The sequence below is a fragment of the Sinocyclocheilus rhinocerous genome, unplaced genomic scaffold, assembly GCF_001515625.1.
Source record: "Sinocyclocheilus rhinocerous isolate Xijiao unplaced genomic scaffold, SAMN03320098_v1.1 scaffold2106, whole genome shotgun sequence".
Classification (NCBI taxonomy): Eukaryota; Metazoa; Chordata; class Actinopteri; order Cypriniformes; family Cyprinidae; genus Sinocyclocheilus; species Sinocyclocheilus rhinocerous.
In genome coordinates, this window is record NW_015657498.1 from 238,048 (window position 1) to 258,609 (window position 20,562).

The following is a 20,562-nucleotide window of genomic DNA, read 5'->3' on the forward strand; positions in this document are numbered from 1 at the left end:
ATGTGCTGAAGTCATTCAAAGCAAGGGCCTCTACAATTCCTGCTCATTTTTGACAGCTGTAACCCTCCAAACTTTTAGTTGTAATCTTCTTTCGTGCTACAGTGGGTACTGTTCTCTAATTCTGATCACTGTCTTTTCCATAAAATAAAGGTTTTTGTTGAAATGCCTTGGTTATTTTGTCAAACATGTTAGTATAACAGTGGTATACCTACAGCTAATAATCATTCAAATTCTCTAATTTTGATCTCCACTGTACATCTCGAACGGCCTGAGGGTGAGTAAATTTTTGGGTGAGCTATTGCTTTTTTATATTAACATTTTTTATTTATTTTTTATTTTGGTTTTAGTAATTTTAGTACTTCAACTTAAAATTATTTTTTACAATTATTAACACTACCACTGGTTATATATAATTTGTGATTGGTCGTCTTACCCTGACTGAGGGGCTCATCCTCTGCCCAGGGCAGGAGGTTTCGAGAAAGGAGATGTCCCAAAGGGAGACTCCAACCTGCAGTCCAGCGAGCTCCACTATGACAACTCCTACTGCCCCGCAAAGAGCGCATATCTAAAGTACTGCTGTTCCTCACCACAGCAACTGCAAGAATACATCCACCTATGAAATGAGGGGGGAGACAAAGTGAAAAAGGAACATATTTACATGTTACTGCTTGCAAAGTCTGAGGCATATGACCTACAAGACAGCATAAACAGAACAAGAACTGAAACTACATTAGGTGTTTGTATGATACCATCTCTGTAGATCTCCTTTGCAACTACTGTGAGTCCAAACTGTTTTACTGCAGAGTATACCTCTCCAGCATCCAAAGTCACAAGGTCAGCTTTATTATCCTGACAAGAGATAGCAGAACATAAAGCATCTACTTTTATGTCCCAGGGGTTGATCTGAAACAGATTTCAGCTTGTGCAATATCATATGTAACCTACCCGTATCTTATTAATGCAGTCAGCAGTGCCATAAGCTTTCACACATGAGAGACGGCCAAATGCTGTGACAGCTGCAGGTGGAAGGACAGCGACCAGAGCTTTGGCCAGCTCAGCACACTTCCTCTGCTCCGGCTCTGAGACTGTACACCAGCGCATCTTCTTCCCTAAATGCAGATATGCAGGCATACAGAACAGTGATAATAGGTCACAAATAAAATGGGTTTCACAAATACATTTTAATTTATTTATTTTCGTGAGGAGTCTTTCAAATGAAAATATTTACTATTGTGGTTTATGTCACAAACACATCTCTTTGTATGTATTTGTGGACCAAAAAGTATTTATTTGGAAATACTAAACAACTCTTCTAACCCACAAAAATCGCACGGTCGACAAAATATACGTAGTTGTCATTACTTAGGCATACTGTTTTATGTCATAAATATCGCAAAAATGTTTAAAGTTCTGTAAGTTAAGGCACGTATAGAAAAAATGCATAGACCCCTCTTTTACAATTATTCGCACACTGATAATTTTCTAAACAATTTTAAATGTAGGCCAGTTTTATAACACGGTCCCTACTAATATTGTCTTGTAAAAAATAAAATAAAAGTAAAAATAAATAAATTCTCAAAAATTCTGGCGGAGATCCAGCAACTTTTTCTTCACCAAACGTTTATGTTTATCCCCTATTAACTCTAAAATACGTAAAAAAAAAAAAAAAATGAACACATTACTGAAAATTTAAATAGCTAAGAATGATGAAATGCATGTAAAGAATACAACTGGAAAAGGCAAGCGTTAATCATTTGCAGCTTTTGTTAGTTTTAGCAAATGCGCACTTACCCCAGCTGGTGATGGAGCACAGCAGTAAGATAACAATTACGCTCACTCGCTTCATCATAGTATCAGAATCTGCTCTGGGAAAATGAATCACAGTAACTGTCTACATCGAGTCCTGCAGAGACGTTTCAGTGAAACAGGCATGTCGCCTACTGAAGATCTCACTGTCTAGGTTTGCGTAAGTCTGAAAAAAAAAAAAAAACCTGTACTGGGCACGCGGGTGTTTTCAAAGCGAATAGTTCTTATAATAAATGCGCGCATATGGGAAACATTACGCTGGAACTCTTATGTCACGTGGAACATTCTCGTCCAGGCATCCTTCCTTGCTTGGCGTTGTATGGCATTTCCAGAAAGCGCCTTTTGTTCGGAATTGCGTTAGTATTAAATGCTACTGGACTTACTCCACTGAATCAGCAACGCAGTCCATGTGATCGTCCAAATTATGATTCCAAGTTTAAGATCCAACATTCCAGCGTCATGCACAGCCAACAAAATGTATTTTTTTAGGATGTCAAGATAAATAAACAATTTTAAAACATCAAAATATAGGATTTAATGCTTTATTTAAAAAGAAATACATATTTACAACAGTGTCTTTGAATAAATAAATAACTGAAATAAAAACAGTTTGTTTTTTGAGTCACACAATTTTGCTTTCCCCCCCCAAGGGTTCCAAAAATACGTCATCTGAAACGGTTTCTGGCATAAAGTTGGCATCATATAATGGGTTGCACAATATAGACTTTTTTTTTGGACGTATATTCCATACTTAGTGGGTTGTTTTTGTATTAACATTGTAGGGTAGTAGTTGGCTCTGGATGGTGTTAACTCTGGCAGCATAGCGAATCATGGTGGGTTTCTGTTTGCTTAATCTCAAAGATAGAGAAGAAATGCGACTCTCAAGCTGCAAAGAAATATCACATGAAATCATTACTAAAATTATTCAGAAAATTAAATCAATGAATAAAACCAGAGATTAACAAACAGCTACTGTCTCACATGAGTAAAATATAATTTTTTTTTTTTTTTTTTTACAACCAACGGTCTTATATCTATAAACACCACACAAAATCCATTATACCTCTACGGGTGTAATAACAAGTATAAAAATTGAATTCTAAATTTAAGCTACTCAAATGACTAACATAATAACATTAGATTTTAAGAATGTCTATTACAATTCATAATAATATTTCCAGTATGGCATATCATAAGCAAAAGCTAGGTTTTATGCAATCTCTAACCTTTATCTAGTGACACTACACACAGCTGGTTTTGAGCATCTTAGATTTATGTTTATGTCAATTCTCTAAAAATATGTGCGTTAAATGTAAACCACCAGTGTTCTCTGTGTGATAGTGCAGCTTGAGGAACCAAGAATGTTTCCTCGTACTGTTCTTTGTTAATTTTTTACTGTACGTTTAAAGACACGAATGCGTGTATGACTGAATGTAGGAGAGAAAGAGAAAGATATATGGATACCTCAGTTAACTCCTTTAAAATGCTTTCTCGTTCCTCCGTTTCTCCCTCAATGCCTGTTGTTTCGAGCCAGTTACTCAAGACCTTTTGGAGCTTACGCCACGTCCTACACACACACACACACACAAACAAACTGGTTTCACTATATTAGTGAAGACATCTCATTTGGTGCAATGTTTTTTTAATATGAAGCTGAAGATATTTGTTAAACCCCTTTTGTTAGATCACAAAATGGAAATGCAAAACATTCCTTTCTCTCTAACATGTGCAGAATCCAAGTATTTTCTCCTCATTAGTCTCTCAAACGTAGCAGAAACAGCTATTAACACCAAAGGCCTAGTTTCCTTTGTGTTTGCTAAAATAAATAACCACTTTAATATGTTGATTCAGTCAAACTACTGCTGGACAGTCAATTCACACTTCTTTAAAACAGCTCCAGTCTGAAAACGTATTTGTAATATAGATTTGGGACTTTTACTGCAGGATCACTTTAGCTTTCTGTTTAGCTGTCTGTTATATGCTATATAAACCACTATATATGGATTGAAGACTGAATTTATTTGATAGATCTGATTAATTAATAATTAATCAGAATTATATAGAACAAATTAATAGTTATAATAATTTATTTTATAATAAATAATTCTAAATAATGTATAGTCATCCTATTCGAAGCCAGATTTACTTACTGTAGCTGCTTTCTGTCTTGCTGGTATTGGTGCATTTCCAGTCTAATATCTAGTAGTTCTTTTGTGAGATTTTCAGTTTGCTCCACATCTACAGTCTCATCTTCCTCATTCTCCTCTTCCTGCTCAGGTATTATCTCATGCACACCTATGGCCCGGACAAATAATAAGCATAAATGGTCTTTCAATATGTTACTGAACCTCAGACTAGTGAAATTAAGCTCTCTTCAAATTAGGGCTGGGCAATATAGCCAAAAAAATTATCACAATAACATTTTTCAAATCAGTCAATATTGACAATTATCACAATAAATTTCAAATCTTTAATTCTTTCAAGCTTAAAGGCAGATTTTTGCTCTTAAAGGGTTAGTTCACCCAAAAATGAAAATTAGCCCATAAATTACTCACTCTCAAGTCATCCTAGGTGTATATGACTTTCTTCTTTCAGACAAATCCAGTCGGAGTTATATTAAAAATTGTCTTTGATCTTTCAAGCTGTTTAATGGCACTCAGTAGGTGTTGCATCAGTCCAAAAGAAGTTAAATAAAAAGCGCCCATCCATAAAAAAGGTCTCACACGGCTCCGGGGGGTGAACAAAAGCCTCCTGTAGCGAATCGATGCGTTTTTGTAAGTGAAAGTTGAAACCTGACCGTTAACTGTGGTTTTAAACTACTCTTAGTGGTCAGAACATGTCAAACACTTCACGATTTTGAATTCTACACGTTTCCAGTCATTTTTCCTTGACAAAATAAGTATCTTAATAGAAAAACGTATTTCTTAGTTTCTGCATTTTCTAATGAGTGATATTGTTTCAAATCATGAAACAGGTTTGTGTTGCCTGACTTTGATGACGCGTTTCAGTTTCTCCTGTTTGACAGCGCTATCTCTTCTGGCTTTAAACCAGGGGGGCGTAAACTGGTTATATATTTATGTTTCAGTATAATTACGCACGCTATACCAGGGGCGGTTCTAAACCCTTTTTAGGTGGGTTTCAGCCCCCCTATCTGTCACCTTAGCCCCCCAAAACTATCTTAACGATCAGGCCAGTGCTGCTTCCTCGAAAGTTTTTCATTCTCACGTGTTTTAAGTCTTGTCAGTTTAAACATTAAAGTAATTTTAAGCCATTTTAAGCCCAAGACATCTCAATGCGGTACTCACGCACTGTGATAGAGCGTTTCTATGCGCACCGCTCACACACCTGAAGTGCACAAACAGATAGCCTTCTCAGACAGCAGGTGAATACCAGTCGGTTGTTTTAAGTGAATGTAAACAGTAAAGAAAATATCAAATGTACATCAGTATAATGGATCCGGGCATTTCTTATGTAAATAATGTTTATCAAAAAGAGCAAAAGAAAAATAGTTCGCTGCTTTAATAGCTTTAATGGATATTTGCTTTTATGTTAATGTTAATAAAGTAATTCGGTGTGACTACAGTAATACCGGTGGGGAGGGGGTGGGGGTTGTTGGATGTTGGGGGTGCGCGAGTGAAATTAGACCAACTTGGGGGGGCGCATGTCCTAAAAGGTTGAAAACCCCTGCTTTAAACTACTTTAAATCACCGAGTAATTTGTGTTCTTTGCTGAATTCAAGCGCTTCACTCTGGATCTCACAGCGCTGTTTAGTGCTCGAGTGACTGACACTTATCAGCGAGTAAACGCACCTGCTCTAATGAGCTCGCTCTGTGCTGCAGTTTGAACTCTGAGCCGAGCGGATAAATGGTCCGTATAGTGCGGTTTAAATGAGTCACACTGTTTCGTTCCGCTTTTGCCGCATAAGCATTATATCCAACATTTACCGAACTCTTGTTCTTATCGTTTTATCAAGAAAAATTATATCACAATGATTATCATTATCGTTTTATCGGCCAGCCCTACTTCATATTATGAAAGACTACCTGTTTTTACCTTGTGTTAGGAGAGGGTTGGAAGTGAAATGCGTAGAATGTAGTGGGAGCTCCTGATCTTTTAAGCTTTTTTGCTGTAAAAAAGAAAAGTGCATAATTCATACAATGTAACAGTCTTTAGGGAACGATTAGCTGATTCAAATAAAGAATTGGCAATGCACATTTAAGCCAAAATACAAAGCTACAAAACAAAAACACCAGTAAGTAACCGAATAAATAGAAACTGCTAGGGGAAAAAAAGTAACATTATACAAAAGCATTCAAACAAGTGTTCTCTAACAGCATCGATGCTTACCTTGCCATGTGCTAAAGAGACAGTAAATGAAGATGGAGGAAGCAGTATGTCCTGGCCATGACTGGCGATATATCCAGGAGGGCCAGGTTTGAAGGGGAGGACATTTGTTTGTCGCACCATTCCAGGTGACTCCGGTGGGTTGTGGGTCAAATGGACTGAGGGTAACAGAGAAGTCTCTCTTACAGACACCCTCTGACTACTGGAAGACCATAGAGAAAGGTAGATGTTCATTAGTATGTGAACATATTTATAAAACAAATTATTGCGACTTTAGGTTTGGCGAATACTACACCTGCTGATCTTGAAGTCACGTGGCAGAGGTTTGACTGGGGACTGCAGCAGGTCATCTGGTCTCCTCGGTTGCAATCTAGATGCTCGAACTGACCACCTGATAACAGAACAGGACGATTCAATTACCTCAAGAAAGGTCAATCAGATTAATTTCCCTAATTTAAAAAAAATCTGAATCAAATTTGTAATAATTAAAATAGAATTTGATGTTTTATCATACACTACATTTTCATATGTGTTTTACAATTAACTAATTACACAATAAATTATAGAAGCTTGTAGTAGATTTAACTACTAACAACTAACTACTTAACCAACATAAACAAATAAAATCAGAATTAACATCTGCAATAAGAATGATTTTACTCACAGCTGACTGATGATGGAATGTTTCTGCCTCTGCTCTGCTGCTTGGCTGCTGATTGGACAGGGGGTGGTGATGTGGGTGTGGTCTTCCGGCAGAAAAAAAGACACACTCTTCTTGGGTTGGCTGTCTATTTTACCCTTGACAGGCTTACACAGTGCCCGCTGCTTCCATCGTATGGCACAGCGCCTTACCATTTCCTGCAGGTGTCGACAGCTCTGTATGTGATACAGATTGCTTAATATTAATGCAAACACAAACAAATCTGTGCTCTACAGACTATAGACTGAAATGCGCAAATATATAGTAACTATGACAACAGCACCTGTTCATAGCTGTGCTGGGCAATATTAGTTGAGAAAGCACTCGTGTGTGCTGTGTGCGTGAGGATGTGTGTGACACCCTCTCTCAACAGTTCATCTCTGTAAAACTGAGCTGCCTCAGTCAAACGCTTCAGTTTTCTCTGACGCTCTGCAATCCAGAACCGCCACACGCAAAACACCTGAAAACATACAGACCAAACTGTATGAAATTATGCGGTTGCAGGAAACCTGAATTATCAGTAATAAGTGGTGCATGACCTGGCATTACCTTGGCCTGGAGGTTGAGGGACCAATGCCAAAGGGCAGTCTCAGTTTTCTCCGCTTCTATTCTTCTGCTCTGCAGCTGTATGTCGAAAAACAGTAAACCTCAGACAGAAAATACTATATAAAAACTTCAAAGAGACAGTAACAATCAATCATAAGTAGCTGCAGCTCAAAAAAAGGAAATGAGGCAATGTAAGCATCTCCAACTACTGCATAGTAAGTGAGGCTATAATAAAGCTTTAATGTCACAACTACAGCTATATTTAATAAAAAAACAGGCTGTGCTATATTGTGAGACTTTTAGTGAAAAATTGTGCTTAATATTTACATTAAGTGCCATTTGTTAACAAGAAGATGAGGCAAAGAGTTTCATGTCATTTTAGCACAGCTAGAATGTTGTATTGACCAATCAGCATCCAGGATTATTTCATAACCTTCAAATATGACTGAACACTTTGCTAAACCAAAACTCACCTGTGTTCTCCAGCAGACAAAAAAGTGCTGACAAATCCTCAACCTGTGAAGCTCAATGCTTCTCTTCTTCATTACCTAAAAACACATACAAGTGAATATATATATATATATATATATATATATATAAAATATACAAAAGATCTTTCTCTCTCTCTCTATATATATAAAAATAAGAATGGACTTTTATGAAATCTATACAGATATGGAGGCTTGGACAGGCACCTGATAAGTTTTGTGATGCTGAATATTACTGGACCATGTGTTGAGGGTTCTTTTTGCCAGGGTTCTGCTGTAGTGTCTGCTGGCCTTCTCATTCGCCAGTCTCTCATCTTTTACCTTTGTGCTTCGCTCTCTCCATCTTCTCAAAGCCACCTGCACACGAACTAACAGCACAAAAACAACATTGAATAATTTCATCTTTACACAGACTAATAACAGTGGTATTTATATAACCAAGGTACATATATCCAGGTGTCTTCGAGCTTGTTTCAGGGCTTCCTCCTGTTGGTGATGGTGAAGATGAGCAGATATGGTTCTTTGTCGCCATGCCAGAAACACCTATCAAACAATTCAAATATGTATTATTTAGTTTATAAATTATAAAACTGTACTTATAAATAAAAGGTGTTACTTTTTACTTCTTATACAGTTATTTTGATATAAGCACCTGAGATAGAAGGTGCTTTTGAGAAAAACATTTTGCTCTGTTTTCCTTCTCTCTCTCTTCCATCAACTGTGACACGTTCATCCTCCATGAACAGAACATTCTCCTGTAGAAAAAAATAAATAAACAAGGACAGAATAGATCACATATCTTAAAATATACACCACAAAAAATGATAATTAATAGGTCATAATAATACCTGACAAGGTGCTGCTGATGCTCCTGGTAACGGCACTCCACATTTTGGCTGATCAATTGAGTCTGCAAATGGTATGACTATACGCATTGCATGTACAAACGACGAGTTAATCATCATCTCAGTTATAAGCTTGCTATATACAATTTAAAATACACTACTATAATATAGCAATATTTTCAGATATACTACTGTATACTGTGTCAAAACAAATGTATTCCTACCTTCCAAGCTTCTAGAGCATGTCTGAGCAATCTGCTGTTGTAGTGTTTCTCCATTCGTCCAAGTTTCTCTCTCTTCTGTCTTTTGTAATCTACAGACTATAAAACAAGCTCATATTTACTTATTTTAGATTCACAATATTTCAAACCAATTATAACAACAACATCAGCATCATATGATTTAAAAAACATTATCAGGTGTTTTCTTAGTGAATAGAGCCAGCTATGCCACTCGTACCTGATGCCAGTCTGCCATGGCTCTTCTCAGACAGCGCTGTCCATAATGATCCTCTGCCTGCTCGAAATGTCTCTGACTGATCAACAAAACACAAAAAAGCTCAAACTTCATCAAAATTCTCTGTGGCTTATTCAGATGTTCTTCCTGTAGTTTACATGATCTGATTCCCACCTGGTCTGTATGTTTGCGACGAGGTTTCTCCACTGGTTCAGGGCCTTGCGTAGCAGAGTGTGTTTGTAAAGTGAGTCGGCTGCTGCTTGTTTGAATCTCTCCTCTCTACGCTGTACAGCACCACAGTACCACTTAGACCAGGCACGGGCACAAGACACGTGCTCGGAATGCAACACAGCCTATGAAAAATACTCAAATTACAGTAATATTCTGAAATATTATAACAATACATTTTTTTTTACAAAAAATATATATATATTTCACAATGTAATTTATTCCTGTGATGACAAAGCTGACTTTTCAGCAGCCATTACTTCAGTCTTCAGTGTCAAACAATCCTTCAGAAATCTTTCTAATATGTGTATTTGGTACATTTCTTAATATTATCAATGTGGAAAATTAGTTTGCTGCTTAATATTTTTGTGGAAACTCTGATACATTTTGTGTTCAAGATTCTTTGATGAATAGAAAGGTCAAAAGGACAGCATTTATTTGATATAGATTTTTTTGGTAACATCACATGTCTTTAATGTCACTTTTGATCAATTTAATGCATCCTAGTTGAATGAAAGTATTATTTTCTTTAAAAAGATATCTCACTGTCCCCAATTGTTTGTGAATGTATATTCATGGATGTCAGCTTACCGTTCTTTCAGCAAGTCTCTGATCTCTCTGTACCTCCAAGTTTCTCCACCAGGTGTAAAATGCCCAACTGCAAGTCTGCTGCCTATATAGAGGACAAATACATGTACATTTTCAGTACAATACAACGCAGACATGGATATCTACATGCACACACTATTTTAGCCACAGAAACTTGCCTGTACTGTTGTTCAGCTCTCTCTTTCTGCTCTCGCTTCTCTGTGCGTTGTGCTGCAAACTCCATCCAAGTGTTTACACATCGTGGGAAGATATGTCGGGCAAAGCAGGCATCAGCACGTAGTTCCAACTCCTATGTAAATAAATATACAGATTGTTTGATAAAATATTAGATGCATTTTTAAGGCAAAAATGAGGAAAAGTGCAGTCCACTACCTACTGCAGGTGGCCTATAAGATAATGAGAGTGTGGTGGCTACCTGCATTTGTCTGTGCTCTGTGAGACGTTTTCTCCAACGATGAAAGCAAAATCTCAGCACAGAAAATCTGTTGATTAATAACAACCATTTAAAAGTCTCACAGACCAACTCATGTTTAATAACAACCTAAAATATATAAAGTTTTATGACATGCTTCAAATGAAAAAGCATGAGCAGACTGTTTTGCCAGCAGTGCACATATTAAACTCATTTATGTGACTAACTTGAGGTGGGCTTGTGCAACACTCATTCGGGGCTGCAGGCTTCTGTCCTCTGCCTGATCTAAGCGCAAGTGCCAGACTTTCCAACACCTTGCCAGCAACTGAAAAATGTCAAAATCCATTTCTGGCATTTACACTTTTTAAACAAAATTAATAAAAAAATGACTGAAATATAAAAAAAAAGAAAAAACATAACATTCATATTAATTACTGATAGACTAGGTGACAATAATTGCTCTTTTGAGGATGAGGATGAAGTTTTTTTATAGTATAATGAACTTTTTTTTTTTTAAATCTAATTTTCACTAATATGTTAAAGGGACAGTTTACCAAAAAATTATATTCTGTTATCTTTTACTCGCCCTCAAGTTATTCTAAAGCCTGTATAAATTTATTTCTTCTGCTAAACACAAAAAGATATTTTGAAGAATGTGGGTAACCAAAGTTTCTGGTTCCCACTGACTTCCATAGTATTTTTTCCACACAACGGAAGTCAATAGGGACTAGTATATTTTTAATTACCCACATTCCTTTATGAATTTTCTTTTATATTCAACAGAAGAAAGTCAGTCATACAAGTTTAGAACAACTTGAGGGTAAGTAACTGATCACAGAAATTTCATTTTTGGGTGAACTATTCCTCTAATTTTAAGAATAACTCTGTTATGAGTTGTGTTTATGATGTGCATTTGTGTTGTTCATACAATGTGATGATGATGCTGGACACTAATATTCTTGTTGAGACGATGAGTTTTACTTTGAGTGACGTTTAGAGCAAGGCCTCTCAAACCCAACTGCTGTGAAGAAATACAAGAACATCATAATTAAACAAACAAACAAAAAACCAGAAAGCTATATAATAAAACTTTAAAAACATTAAAACTTCTAAGGACAAGTACACAACTAACCAGAAGATAGCGTTGTCTGTAATGCATGGCAGCCTTTTCCCTCTTAGCCTTCTGTGAGCACAAACTGACATCTACAAGACAGCTCAGGAAAACAACTGCACTAGGTACCATCATGCTTTCACTAACATATTTAATTTCTTCCAGTTTAGAAGTATATGCGAACTATCTGTTTAACTGTGTAAGCAAAGATACAGTGTCTCCAGTGTGAGAACGCCAGCTGCTGGGAGCCGTGCTGGGCCAATTTGTCTGCTCTCTGACCTCTGTCTCTCTCAGCACGCCTGGATTGCAGCACATTGTTCCACTGAGACCAAAACTTCTCCAGCACAGCAACACGCCATACATCCTGAGCAACAGCTGCAACACGGAAGACAAATGAAATTCATAAAATGCAAAAAATAAATGCATAATTGTGACTGATCAGTTTGCCACTGTATCTCAAGTTATAGCAATTAAAAAGTCTTACATATTAAAAGTTTGGGGTCGCTAAGATTTTTAAACGCTAAAATGTATGCTCATCAAGGCTGCATTCATTTGATCAAAATACAGTAAAAACGGTAATATCATGAAATATTTCAAAATAACGTTTTTCTATTTTAATACATTTTAAAATGAAATGTATTCCTGTGATTGCAAAGCTGAATTTTCAGCTGCTATTACTTCAGTCTTCAGTATCACATGATCCTTCAAAAATAATCTCATTATGATTGGCGTTTAATAAACATATCTTATTATTATTAATGTTGAAAACAGTTGTGCTGCTTAATATTTTTGTGCAAACCATAATATATTTCTTTTTCAGGATTCTTTGATGTTTGAAAGTTCAAAAGAACAGCATTTATTTGAAACAAATATTTATTGTCACTTTTGACCAATTTATTTGAACAGTAGTATATCTCATAAATATAAAATGAATGGCACCTGTTTTCTTGTTCTTAGCCTGTCTGTTCTCTTTGTGTCTTATCCATCCATGCAGTACATGTCTTAACAGCTGAAGACAATAGTGACGATGAGATTTGGACTCCTTCTCTTTCAGAACACAGGCATGTTTCATCCTGTCTCTCCAGTGCAGCCATGCCTGTGAAGAACAGCAATTTTAGAGATCACAAATTCATCGTACACTTGCATTCACACATGTTCATACTCACTCTGCTCTGTACAGTATGAGCCCAGTGTTGTAAAGCAAGATCTTCTTGATGATACTTCACATCCCTGTGCTGTAGCGTCATATTCCACACAGTCCAAACCCACCTTTAATGACCAACACATACATAAATGTTTCACATTAGTAGTTTACTTACAGGCCACTAAAAATAGGCCTTCACTGTGACACCCAGGGATCTTTATATTTGTTTATATTAAATAAACTACTGTTTATATTATATAAATGTACCGTTTTTATACTTTTATTCAGCAACAATGCATAAAAATCGATCAAAAGTGACAGTGAAGACATTTATAATGTTACAAAAGACTTCTATTCTAAATATATACATATGAACTTTCTATTCATCAAAGTTTCCAGAAAAAAAAATGTATCATGGTTTCTGCAAAACTATTAAGCAGCACAACTGTTTTTGAACATTGAAAAGAATACTAATGATATTAATACTAATAAGTGTTTCTTGAGCACCAAATCGGCATATTAGAAGATTTCTGAAGGATCATGTGACACTGAAGACTGGAGTAATGGCTGCTGAAAAATCAGCTTTGCATCACAGGAATAATTTACATTTTAAAATACAGTGGAGATCAAAATTAGAGAACAACCTACAATTTCCTAAATTTCAAGATCACCGCATAGTCCTATTTGAAGTTATCCTAAAATCGGTAGAAGGGCTGTTTTTTTTTTAAAGATATTTCAAAACATACTGAAACACTTTAGCCATAAAATTCGTCATGGAGCGAAGGCGGAGCGGTGTTTCTGATATCAGTGAGCGAGGAGTGGAGCGGGAGCGGGAAATGGTGAACCCGGAGCGGAATGATTATTAAATGCTCGGAGCGCGGAGGGGAAATTGTTGCCGCTCCACTCCGCTCACATACTCTGGATGAGAGTAAGTAGAGTGGATCAAGATCACACCAGCGCAGTCTGAGAAACTAGTGATGTCCTGCGGCCGCAGATGTGCTGAAGTCATTCAAAGCAAGGGCCTCTACAATTCCTGCTCATTTTTGACAGCTGTAACCCTCCAAATATTTAGTTGTTAACTTCTTTCGTGCTACAGTGGGTACTGTTCTCTAATTCTGATCACTGTCTTTTCCACAAAATAAAGGTTTTTGTTGAAATGCCTTGGTTATTTTGTCAAACATGTTAGTATAACAGTGGTATACCTACAGCTAATAATCCTTCAAATTTTGAGCTATGAAGATTAACAATATTTCAGAAAAAATGTATAGATTGTTCTCTAAATCGCCACTGTATATTAAAATAGAAAACAGTTATTTTATTATTTTTATAATATAATTTTTTGTATTAATATTTCACTATATTACTGTTTTATTGTATTTTTGATCAAACAAAAGCACCACAACAGACTTCTTTCAAAAACATTTAAAATTCTTACAGACTCCAAACTTTTGGACAGTAGTGTACATATATTTCGGTCTAATACTGTTACTTATTTATTCATATACGTAAAATTATATCAACATATTGACTGATTTGTGATTTTTCTCTAAAATATAAAATTATGTTGTCATATTCAAGCCTGTTATTTATGTTACACCGTTCCCCTACACCAGGATTGTAACACTGTTAGTTGTGTATCTGGCTGCTTTACTCTGCAATATTTTTCTAACACCACAGAAAAACAGTGCTTACTTTAGTACAGCGAGTCTCTGGTGCTGCACTGCTGCCTCCTGCATCCTGCGTTTCATGCGACACATGTCCAGGTACAGTTCCCAGCCATTCCACACACACCGCAGCTTGTGCTTCGTCTCTGCAGTACAAATATTCAGTTAATAATACCTCAACATAATCATCCCCAGTAATGTGAGATGAAACTCTGAAACTTTATTTACATCCTCATTCAACTCTATAAACTAAAATATTAATAAAATAACAGCCTATATACCAAATCTGATTGCAAGTTGCAGTTTTTTCTTTTCTTCCCTCTGGACAGCAACATACTCCTGCCAGGCTTGAAATGTTTTGCTGCACAGCATATAGCTAAAATGGGCAGAAATAATACATTATGTTAAAAGCGAGGTTTTTTAATATTAATTTGTTAATATTTTTATTCAGTAAGGGTGCAATAAATTGATCAAAAGTGACAGCAATTAATTATTATTACAAAAGCTTTATATTTCAAATAAATGTCATTCTTTAGAACTTTCTATTCATCAAAAAATCCTGAAAACAAATGTATCACGGCCGCCACAAAAATATAAAGCATATTAAGCAACACAACTGTTTGAGACTAATAAAGAAAAATGTTTCTTGAGCAACAAATCAGCATATTAGAATGATTTCTGAAGGATCACGGGACACTGATGGCTGGAGTAATGGCTGCTGAAAATTCAGCTTTGCCATCAAAGGAATAAATTACATTTTAAAATATATTAAAATAGAAACATGTATTTTAAATTGTAATAATGTTTCACAATATTACAGTTTTTACTGTGTTTTTGGTCAAATAAATGCAGCATTGGTGAGCATAAGAGACTTAACTTACGTATAATGGCAATCTGCCCTTATATTTAGGGTCCATTCCTTTCTTGCATGCCACCACTCATCTTTCCAAGCCCATAAAGTCTTCCTCAAGACCACCTTACAATAATGAGATCTGAAGAGAAAGTACTAACTTCATTAAATAAATAAAGAACATCATATATCTTACTGTACCACTGCAGTACTTCTTTGTGCATTAAGTGAACACATGACCACACTTGACCTGGCTTGTGATGTTGTTATTCGCCCAAATGTCTTCCGAATCCATAAGTGAAGGAACTTCCGAGCAAGATGCCTAAAAACCCAAAGCAATAGTCACTTTTGATGACATTCACAACAAGTAAACGAATGGAGGATGTCATTATGGCGTTATTTAAAATGAACAATCTCCTACCTTATCCGCAGCTCTTTAAGTCTACCACCTCGGTTCCAAGTGTATCCGACCCGGTAAGTGTTTTTCCATATAGGTGTTTTACGTGCCCTGTTCATTTCAACACCACAAGACAACTGTTTCCCAGCTTTTGGTCTTGTCGTTTGCATCTTTTTAATGCTTTATTCGAGCATACATGACTTTCAGTCAATCAGCGCATTGTCTAGCGGCCGGTGCCTGAACTATACCTGGTTGAAATAAAGTTAATAAAGTAGTTTTTAGGGGTTTATAGATTTAACTTGACGCTTTAACGCTCTAGCAGCTCATTAAAAGGCTGTCAACTAAGACTTATCCTACTGACAACAACTAACAACAAACCATAACTGCCGCTCCTCTGTTGAATAAATTTTCTTCCGGTGAAATTATGTCATAATAAAAGACCTTCCTAAAAAGGGCACTTTGAACATTTTGATAATGCATTTATATTATAATTAATAATAATGCAGCTACGTTACAGTAATATTAACACAGATATTTTTAAATAATTCAGGTGTATTACATTGATTTTGAAATGAGTGATTATTGATGCAGCGTTTAGAACTGATCTTTTATGCCTTACTGTACAAAGTATTTTGTCAAATTAATATTGAGGTGCATGGATGTTTAATTTGTGTTTTTTCATTCATTTAAAAATGTCACGCAAAAGTCATGACAAGGTTAAGGTCACATACATTAGTCCGTTTTAATCTTATTAATCTTATAATAATTTGTAATTATTACATTTTTATTTTTACATTATTAAAATACTGTTGTATTAAATTTAGGTCAATTGCATGAAAACTTACGTACTAAGTTACGTGGTTGACAATAAACTTAAAACAGAATCCATCGTGAACATAATAGAATTTAATCGAATAAATAGCAGGTAAACACTTTTAACTACAGTCAGAATGATGTAAAAAAAAATCAAGCAACTCAACCATAGACTGTAAAAAAACTAAGCTTTTTAAATCCTGTCACGTGACTACAATTTACAATGGGTGGCCACGTTGATTGCCTGAAATGTATTCTTGCTCTAAAATTCTATAACGACTCTTGTCAACGCCCTTGAATAAAACACACACTTCTATCCACGCAGTTTGGTATTCTGTGTAATTAGATTTGAAATTACAATCAAACGTGAGTGTTTGCTTCTTGAAACTTTAAAGAAGGCGTGATTAGACACTATATAATCCTTGATTGGGGCCTCTCTCAGAACCAGTCAGAGATCAGAAGAAATTCGCCGCTCTGCGACTGAACAGAGACGAAAGAGAGAGCTCAGAGAAAGTACCCCGAGGTACATTGATTGTTGCAGTCGGACTACAAGCTTTAATTATTGTTAGAACCCAGTTATCTGCTGGAATTGGTCCTAATATACGTGAGCATTAATGTATTGACGCGCTTTTTATGTGCAGCTTTATGAGTGGGGATAAGTTTCCTAGCCTGCTAACCCGACTCACTAGCCTATAAATAAACAAACAAATTTCGGCTCTCACGAAAAAACAAACAAAGGAGAAACAAGCCAAACGTATAATTAAAAAGCGGAAACGTTGCAAATAGAGCCGTTTCTCCATAAGAACCGAAGTAAATCCTCGGCGTCGGCTTGTTGAGTTTAGCCAGTTTGCTAATGAAATGCTTCTCTGACAATTAGCGAATAAATCTGGAGTGACAAGGGATATCCGAGCCTCCTGTCAGGATTGTCTACAGAGAAATTTTATTTTTAGGCAGAAAGCTTCATCTGCGTCCTGTCTTAAATCTGGACTGACTGCAGCATCTCTTGTAGTTCGGTATTGGACAGGTAGCCAGAAGCTAACTGCGGTATCCAGGCGGGGAGAGAGAAGGTGCTGTGACACCGTTTCTAATATCAGGTGAGTTCATCAGGATGTTGAGAGAGGTGATTGTTTTTTTTTCAAAACAGACACGTTGTTCATGCGAGAGATATTATTGCAATGTTCCTTCATTAGGCTGATTAATATTCTGTAGCTTGCTTATTGTCTGTCTCGTCATTTGCTAATAAAACCGCTACTCTGGAGCCAGACATTTACCTGATATTAAATCCCTACACCTTTCAATCCTCATTAAAAATAGAACCAAGTTAAATTTAATTTGAAGTTCTCATAGACTTCACGGGATTTATATACTCCTTGCTAAACTGATTGCAGCCTGTTTGTACAATCGTTCAATTGCTCACTGATTTTGGATTGGATAGCTAGTTTTTTGATGACTAACCAAATAAATGTGCACTGCATTGTCACAGCGGTTAAACTAATGCTATAGAACGTCATTCACAGGTGCCCAGAGTGTCTGATATTGAGGCTTCACTTCAGTTTGACCACCCACCTGAGTCATGGAGAAGGATGAAAATGGTGAAAACATGGTGGAAACGGTGAAGGACTTAGTTGTGACCTCTGCCTATAGATATACCAAGGTGAGAACAATCCCTTAAAGGAAACCTCTTTTGAGAAACAAATTTGCCTTAATCTTTTGATATTATGGTGTGATGTACTTTGAACACATGTTGTAACTTTTAGAGCTCTAAATGTCCTAGCAAATAAAAGACCACACTTACAGCCTATGAAATTAGGCTTTAAAGTCATGATGAAATGGATGTAGCTGGAGATCTTTTCATCTGTATTGTGATGTAAAGTCAACTAAGAAAAATAGAAAATGTAGGGTTCTATCCATCAGTTGTTAATCAGATTTTGAGATGATGATTGGAAGTCCTGAATGCATAACCAGAAAGAAAAAAAGTCGTTTTCAGCAGAAGATCCCGTTATGACATTTTGATTAAACATTACAAGGTCAAAAAAAGCATACACCAATGATTTGTTCAATAAAAAATTCTATAACATGCATTTCAAAAATAGTGAATTTTCATTTCATGTCTATTTTAAGGGTGCTTTCAGACTTTGTTTGATTGATTGGTTTGAATCTGAGTTTTATTGCTTCTGCTGGATTGACTGTGGTACGTTTGTCATCAAAGCAGCAGCTGCTTAATGTTACCCTTGTTGCTAGGTAATGACGCAGAAGGTGACAAAATGCTTTTTTTTATTTCTATTTCATTAAGTTATAATCTTTTTTTCTAAAGTTTCTATTTATTGGATTTTTATGCCTTTATTATAGAGACAGGACAGTAGAGAGTTGACAGGAAAGCACTGGGTGGAGAGAGGGGAGCGGGATCGGCATAGGACCTTGAGATGGGAATTGAACTCAAGTCACCGTGAGCACAGTTGCACTGTATGTCGGCGCTCTACCCACAAGGCCATCGGCGCCAACAAGTCTTAATCTTATTAACATTTATTACCAATACTAAAATCCTTTTTTTTTTTTTTTTTTTTTTTTTTTTAAACCTTGTTTTTTTTACTTTATTGAAATGTTTTATTTAATCGAGTTGTTTTTAGAATGGCATGAGAACTTAACTGCTTATGTACTACTTGTGACAAATGAACTTTTCAAATAGCAGGAAAACACTTAACTTTAGTCAAAATACCTGCATGTAAAAAAATATCAAGCAACACAGAAAATTGTAGTCACGTGACAGGATTTAAAACAATGGGCCTCATTCATGAAACACGAGCAGAACGAATTTGTCAATCGTTCGTAAAGTTGTTCTGACGTAAATTTTCGGATTCATGAAAGTGTTCGTATTTTCAAAATGTTAGTTGGTACGAAAGAAATGTACACCTGCTCCTTACCAGGGGCCCGTTCTTCGTACGTCGCTTATTACATCCGAGATGAAATGTCCCATCCAAGATGATATCATCGCGCTAATCAGGATCTGGCTAATTCGGTTCTTCGAACGCACCTGTTGTTGATGATTAGTATGGCTGGATTGAGTTATCTGAGATAATTGCGCGTTCATGGGTTGGTTTAAAAGGGGCTATGTATCGATACTCGAAACCACGATCAGCAATTCAGTGATTGGCTGGCGGCAAGACATCATATAATAAAAAGAGACACCTGATGAAAAACTTGACAAATTTCTGGACTTTTATAAGGAAACAGCCAAGCGAACAAAACTTTATATATATGAACAGATTTGTTACGTGACAGCATTATTTAAAGTTTCTTAAGGGTCAAGATCATGTTATCTGCATCGCCTGCAGTTCCATCAAGCCACTCCCATAATATCTGTCACCACTCAAATTAATGCACGACTCTACATTATCTGTATAGGATGTGTGTAAGACTCTAATACAATTATGAAGTAATCATTTTATGACGAATAAATCTTTCAGTGAGTAAAACTGGCTGTGTCTAGTATTAAAGACTACACAACATTATTATTATTATTATTATCTTTAAATTAATTTTTAAATGATTACTATTTTAAATTATTGTCCCTGGATCAGTAGGTTCTAGATCATGTTATCTGCATCTCCTGCAGTTCCATCAAGCCACTCCCATAATATCTGTCACCACTCAAATTAATGCACGACTCTACATTATCTGTATAGGATGTGTGTAAGACTCTAATACAATTATGAAGTAATCATTTTATGACGAATAAATCTTTCAGTGAGTAAAACTGGCTGTGTCTATAGTATTAAAGACTACACAAAATTATTATCTCTTTAAATTAATTTTTAAATGATTATTATTTGAAATTATTGTCCCTGGATCAGTAGGATACCCTTGTAATAAAGTAGCGGTGGTAGCGGACAGATTTTAAGTTTTAGTTCTGCTTAAAAAGATGCGATATAATCCTGTTTACATTAAATAAGCCTGCACCTGAGCAGGTTTAAGTTTACGGACCAAATCGTCAACAATCAAATCCAGCTGAGTTAGCAAAGTACGAAGAATGGACCCCAGGTGTAAACAGTGTGTAAAACATTTCTGTGTTCTTTTTGGCAAACTGATGACATTGAATTTTGATGCACTGCCATCATAATATTTTACAAGGTTGTTTGCTCCGTTGTGTTT

At 36.1% G+C, this 20,562-nt stretch overlaps 3 protein-coding genes across 6 annotated transcripts in view; 1 reads left to right on the plus strand and 2 right to left on the minus strand.

Moving 5' to 3' along the window:
• Positions 1-2,210, minus strand: part of sxph (saxiphilin) — an 11,245-nt gene extending 9,035 nt beyond the window's left edge. Inside the window, exons 1-4 of the mRNA XM_016529091.1 lie at positions 1,792-2,210; positions 946-1,109; positions 750-849; positions 434-613 (exon numbers count right to left, since the gene is read on the minus strand). Of these exons, the coding sequence (XP_016384577.1) occupies positions 434-613; positions 750-849; positions 946-1,109; positions 1,792-1,849 (502 nt within the window). The 5' untranslated portion in view covers positions 1,850-2,210. The remainder of the gene's footprint in view (positions 1-433; positions 614-749; positions 850-945; positions 1,110-1,791) is intronic.
• Positions 2,211-2,384: 174 nt separating this feature from the next.
• On the minus strand, positions 2,385-16,009 carry LOC107721191 (protein SFI1 homolog). Of its 2 annotated transcripts, XM_016529074.1 has the most exons (32): positions 15,979-15,996; positions 15,625-15,848; positions 15,454-15,525; positions 15,235-15,345; positions 14,635-14,729; positions 14,382-14,499; positions 12,712-12,814; positions 12,485-12,641; positions 11,759-11,920; positions 11,567-11,637; positions 11,363-11,455; positions 10,662-10,759; positions 10,438-10,504; positions 10,181-10,311; positions 10,005-10,086; positions 9,360-9,538; positions 9,189-9,264; positions 8,954-9,049; positions 8,733-8,809; positions 8,537-8,639; positions 8,331-8,427; positions 8,092-8,252; positions 7,870-7,944; positions 7,400-7,474; positions 7,134-7,310; positions 6,815-7,026; positions 6,446-6,541; positions 6,154-6,352; positions 5,860-5,932; positions 3,957-4,101; positions 3,271-3,373; positions 2,385-2,692 (listed from the first exon to the last, which is right to left on the minus strand). In XM_016529074.1, the coding sequence occupies exons 2-32, from the start codon at positions 15,768-15,770 to the stop codon at positions 2,558-2,560; spliced, it is 3,585 nt and encodes a 1,194-aa protein (XP_016384560.1). In that variant the 5' UTR covers positions 15,771-15,848; positions 15,979-15,996; the 3' UTR covers positions 2,385-2,557. The 2 variants fall into 2 exon arrangements, with proteins under 2 accessions (XP_016384560.1, XP_016384559.1); XM_016529073.1 differs by having other exon boundaries at positions 15,625-16,009.
• Positions 16,010-16,855: 846 nt separating this feature from the next.
• LOC107721192 (eukaryotic translation initiation factor 4E transporter) overlaps positions 16,856-20,562 on the plus strand; it is a 17,694-nt gene continuing 13,987 nt past the window's right edge. For 2 of the 3 annotated variants that reach the window (XM_016529075.1, XM_016529077.1), the window contains exons 1-2: positions 16,856-17,507; positions 17,931-18,067. In XM_016529075.1, the coding sequence (XP_016384561.1) occupies positions 17,987-18,067 (81 nt within the window). In that variant the 5' untranslated portion in view covers positions 16,856-17,507; positions 17,931-17,986. The remainder of the gene's footprint in view (positions 17,508-17,930; positions 18,068-20,562) is intronic. The other variant, XM_016529076.1, reaches the window with a different exon arrangement.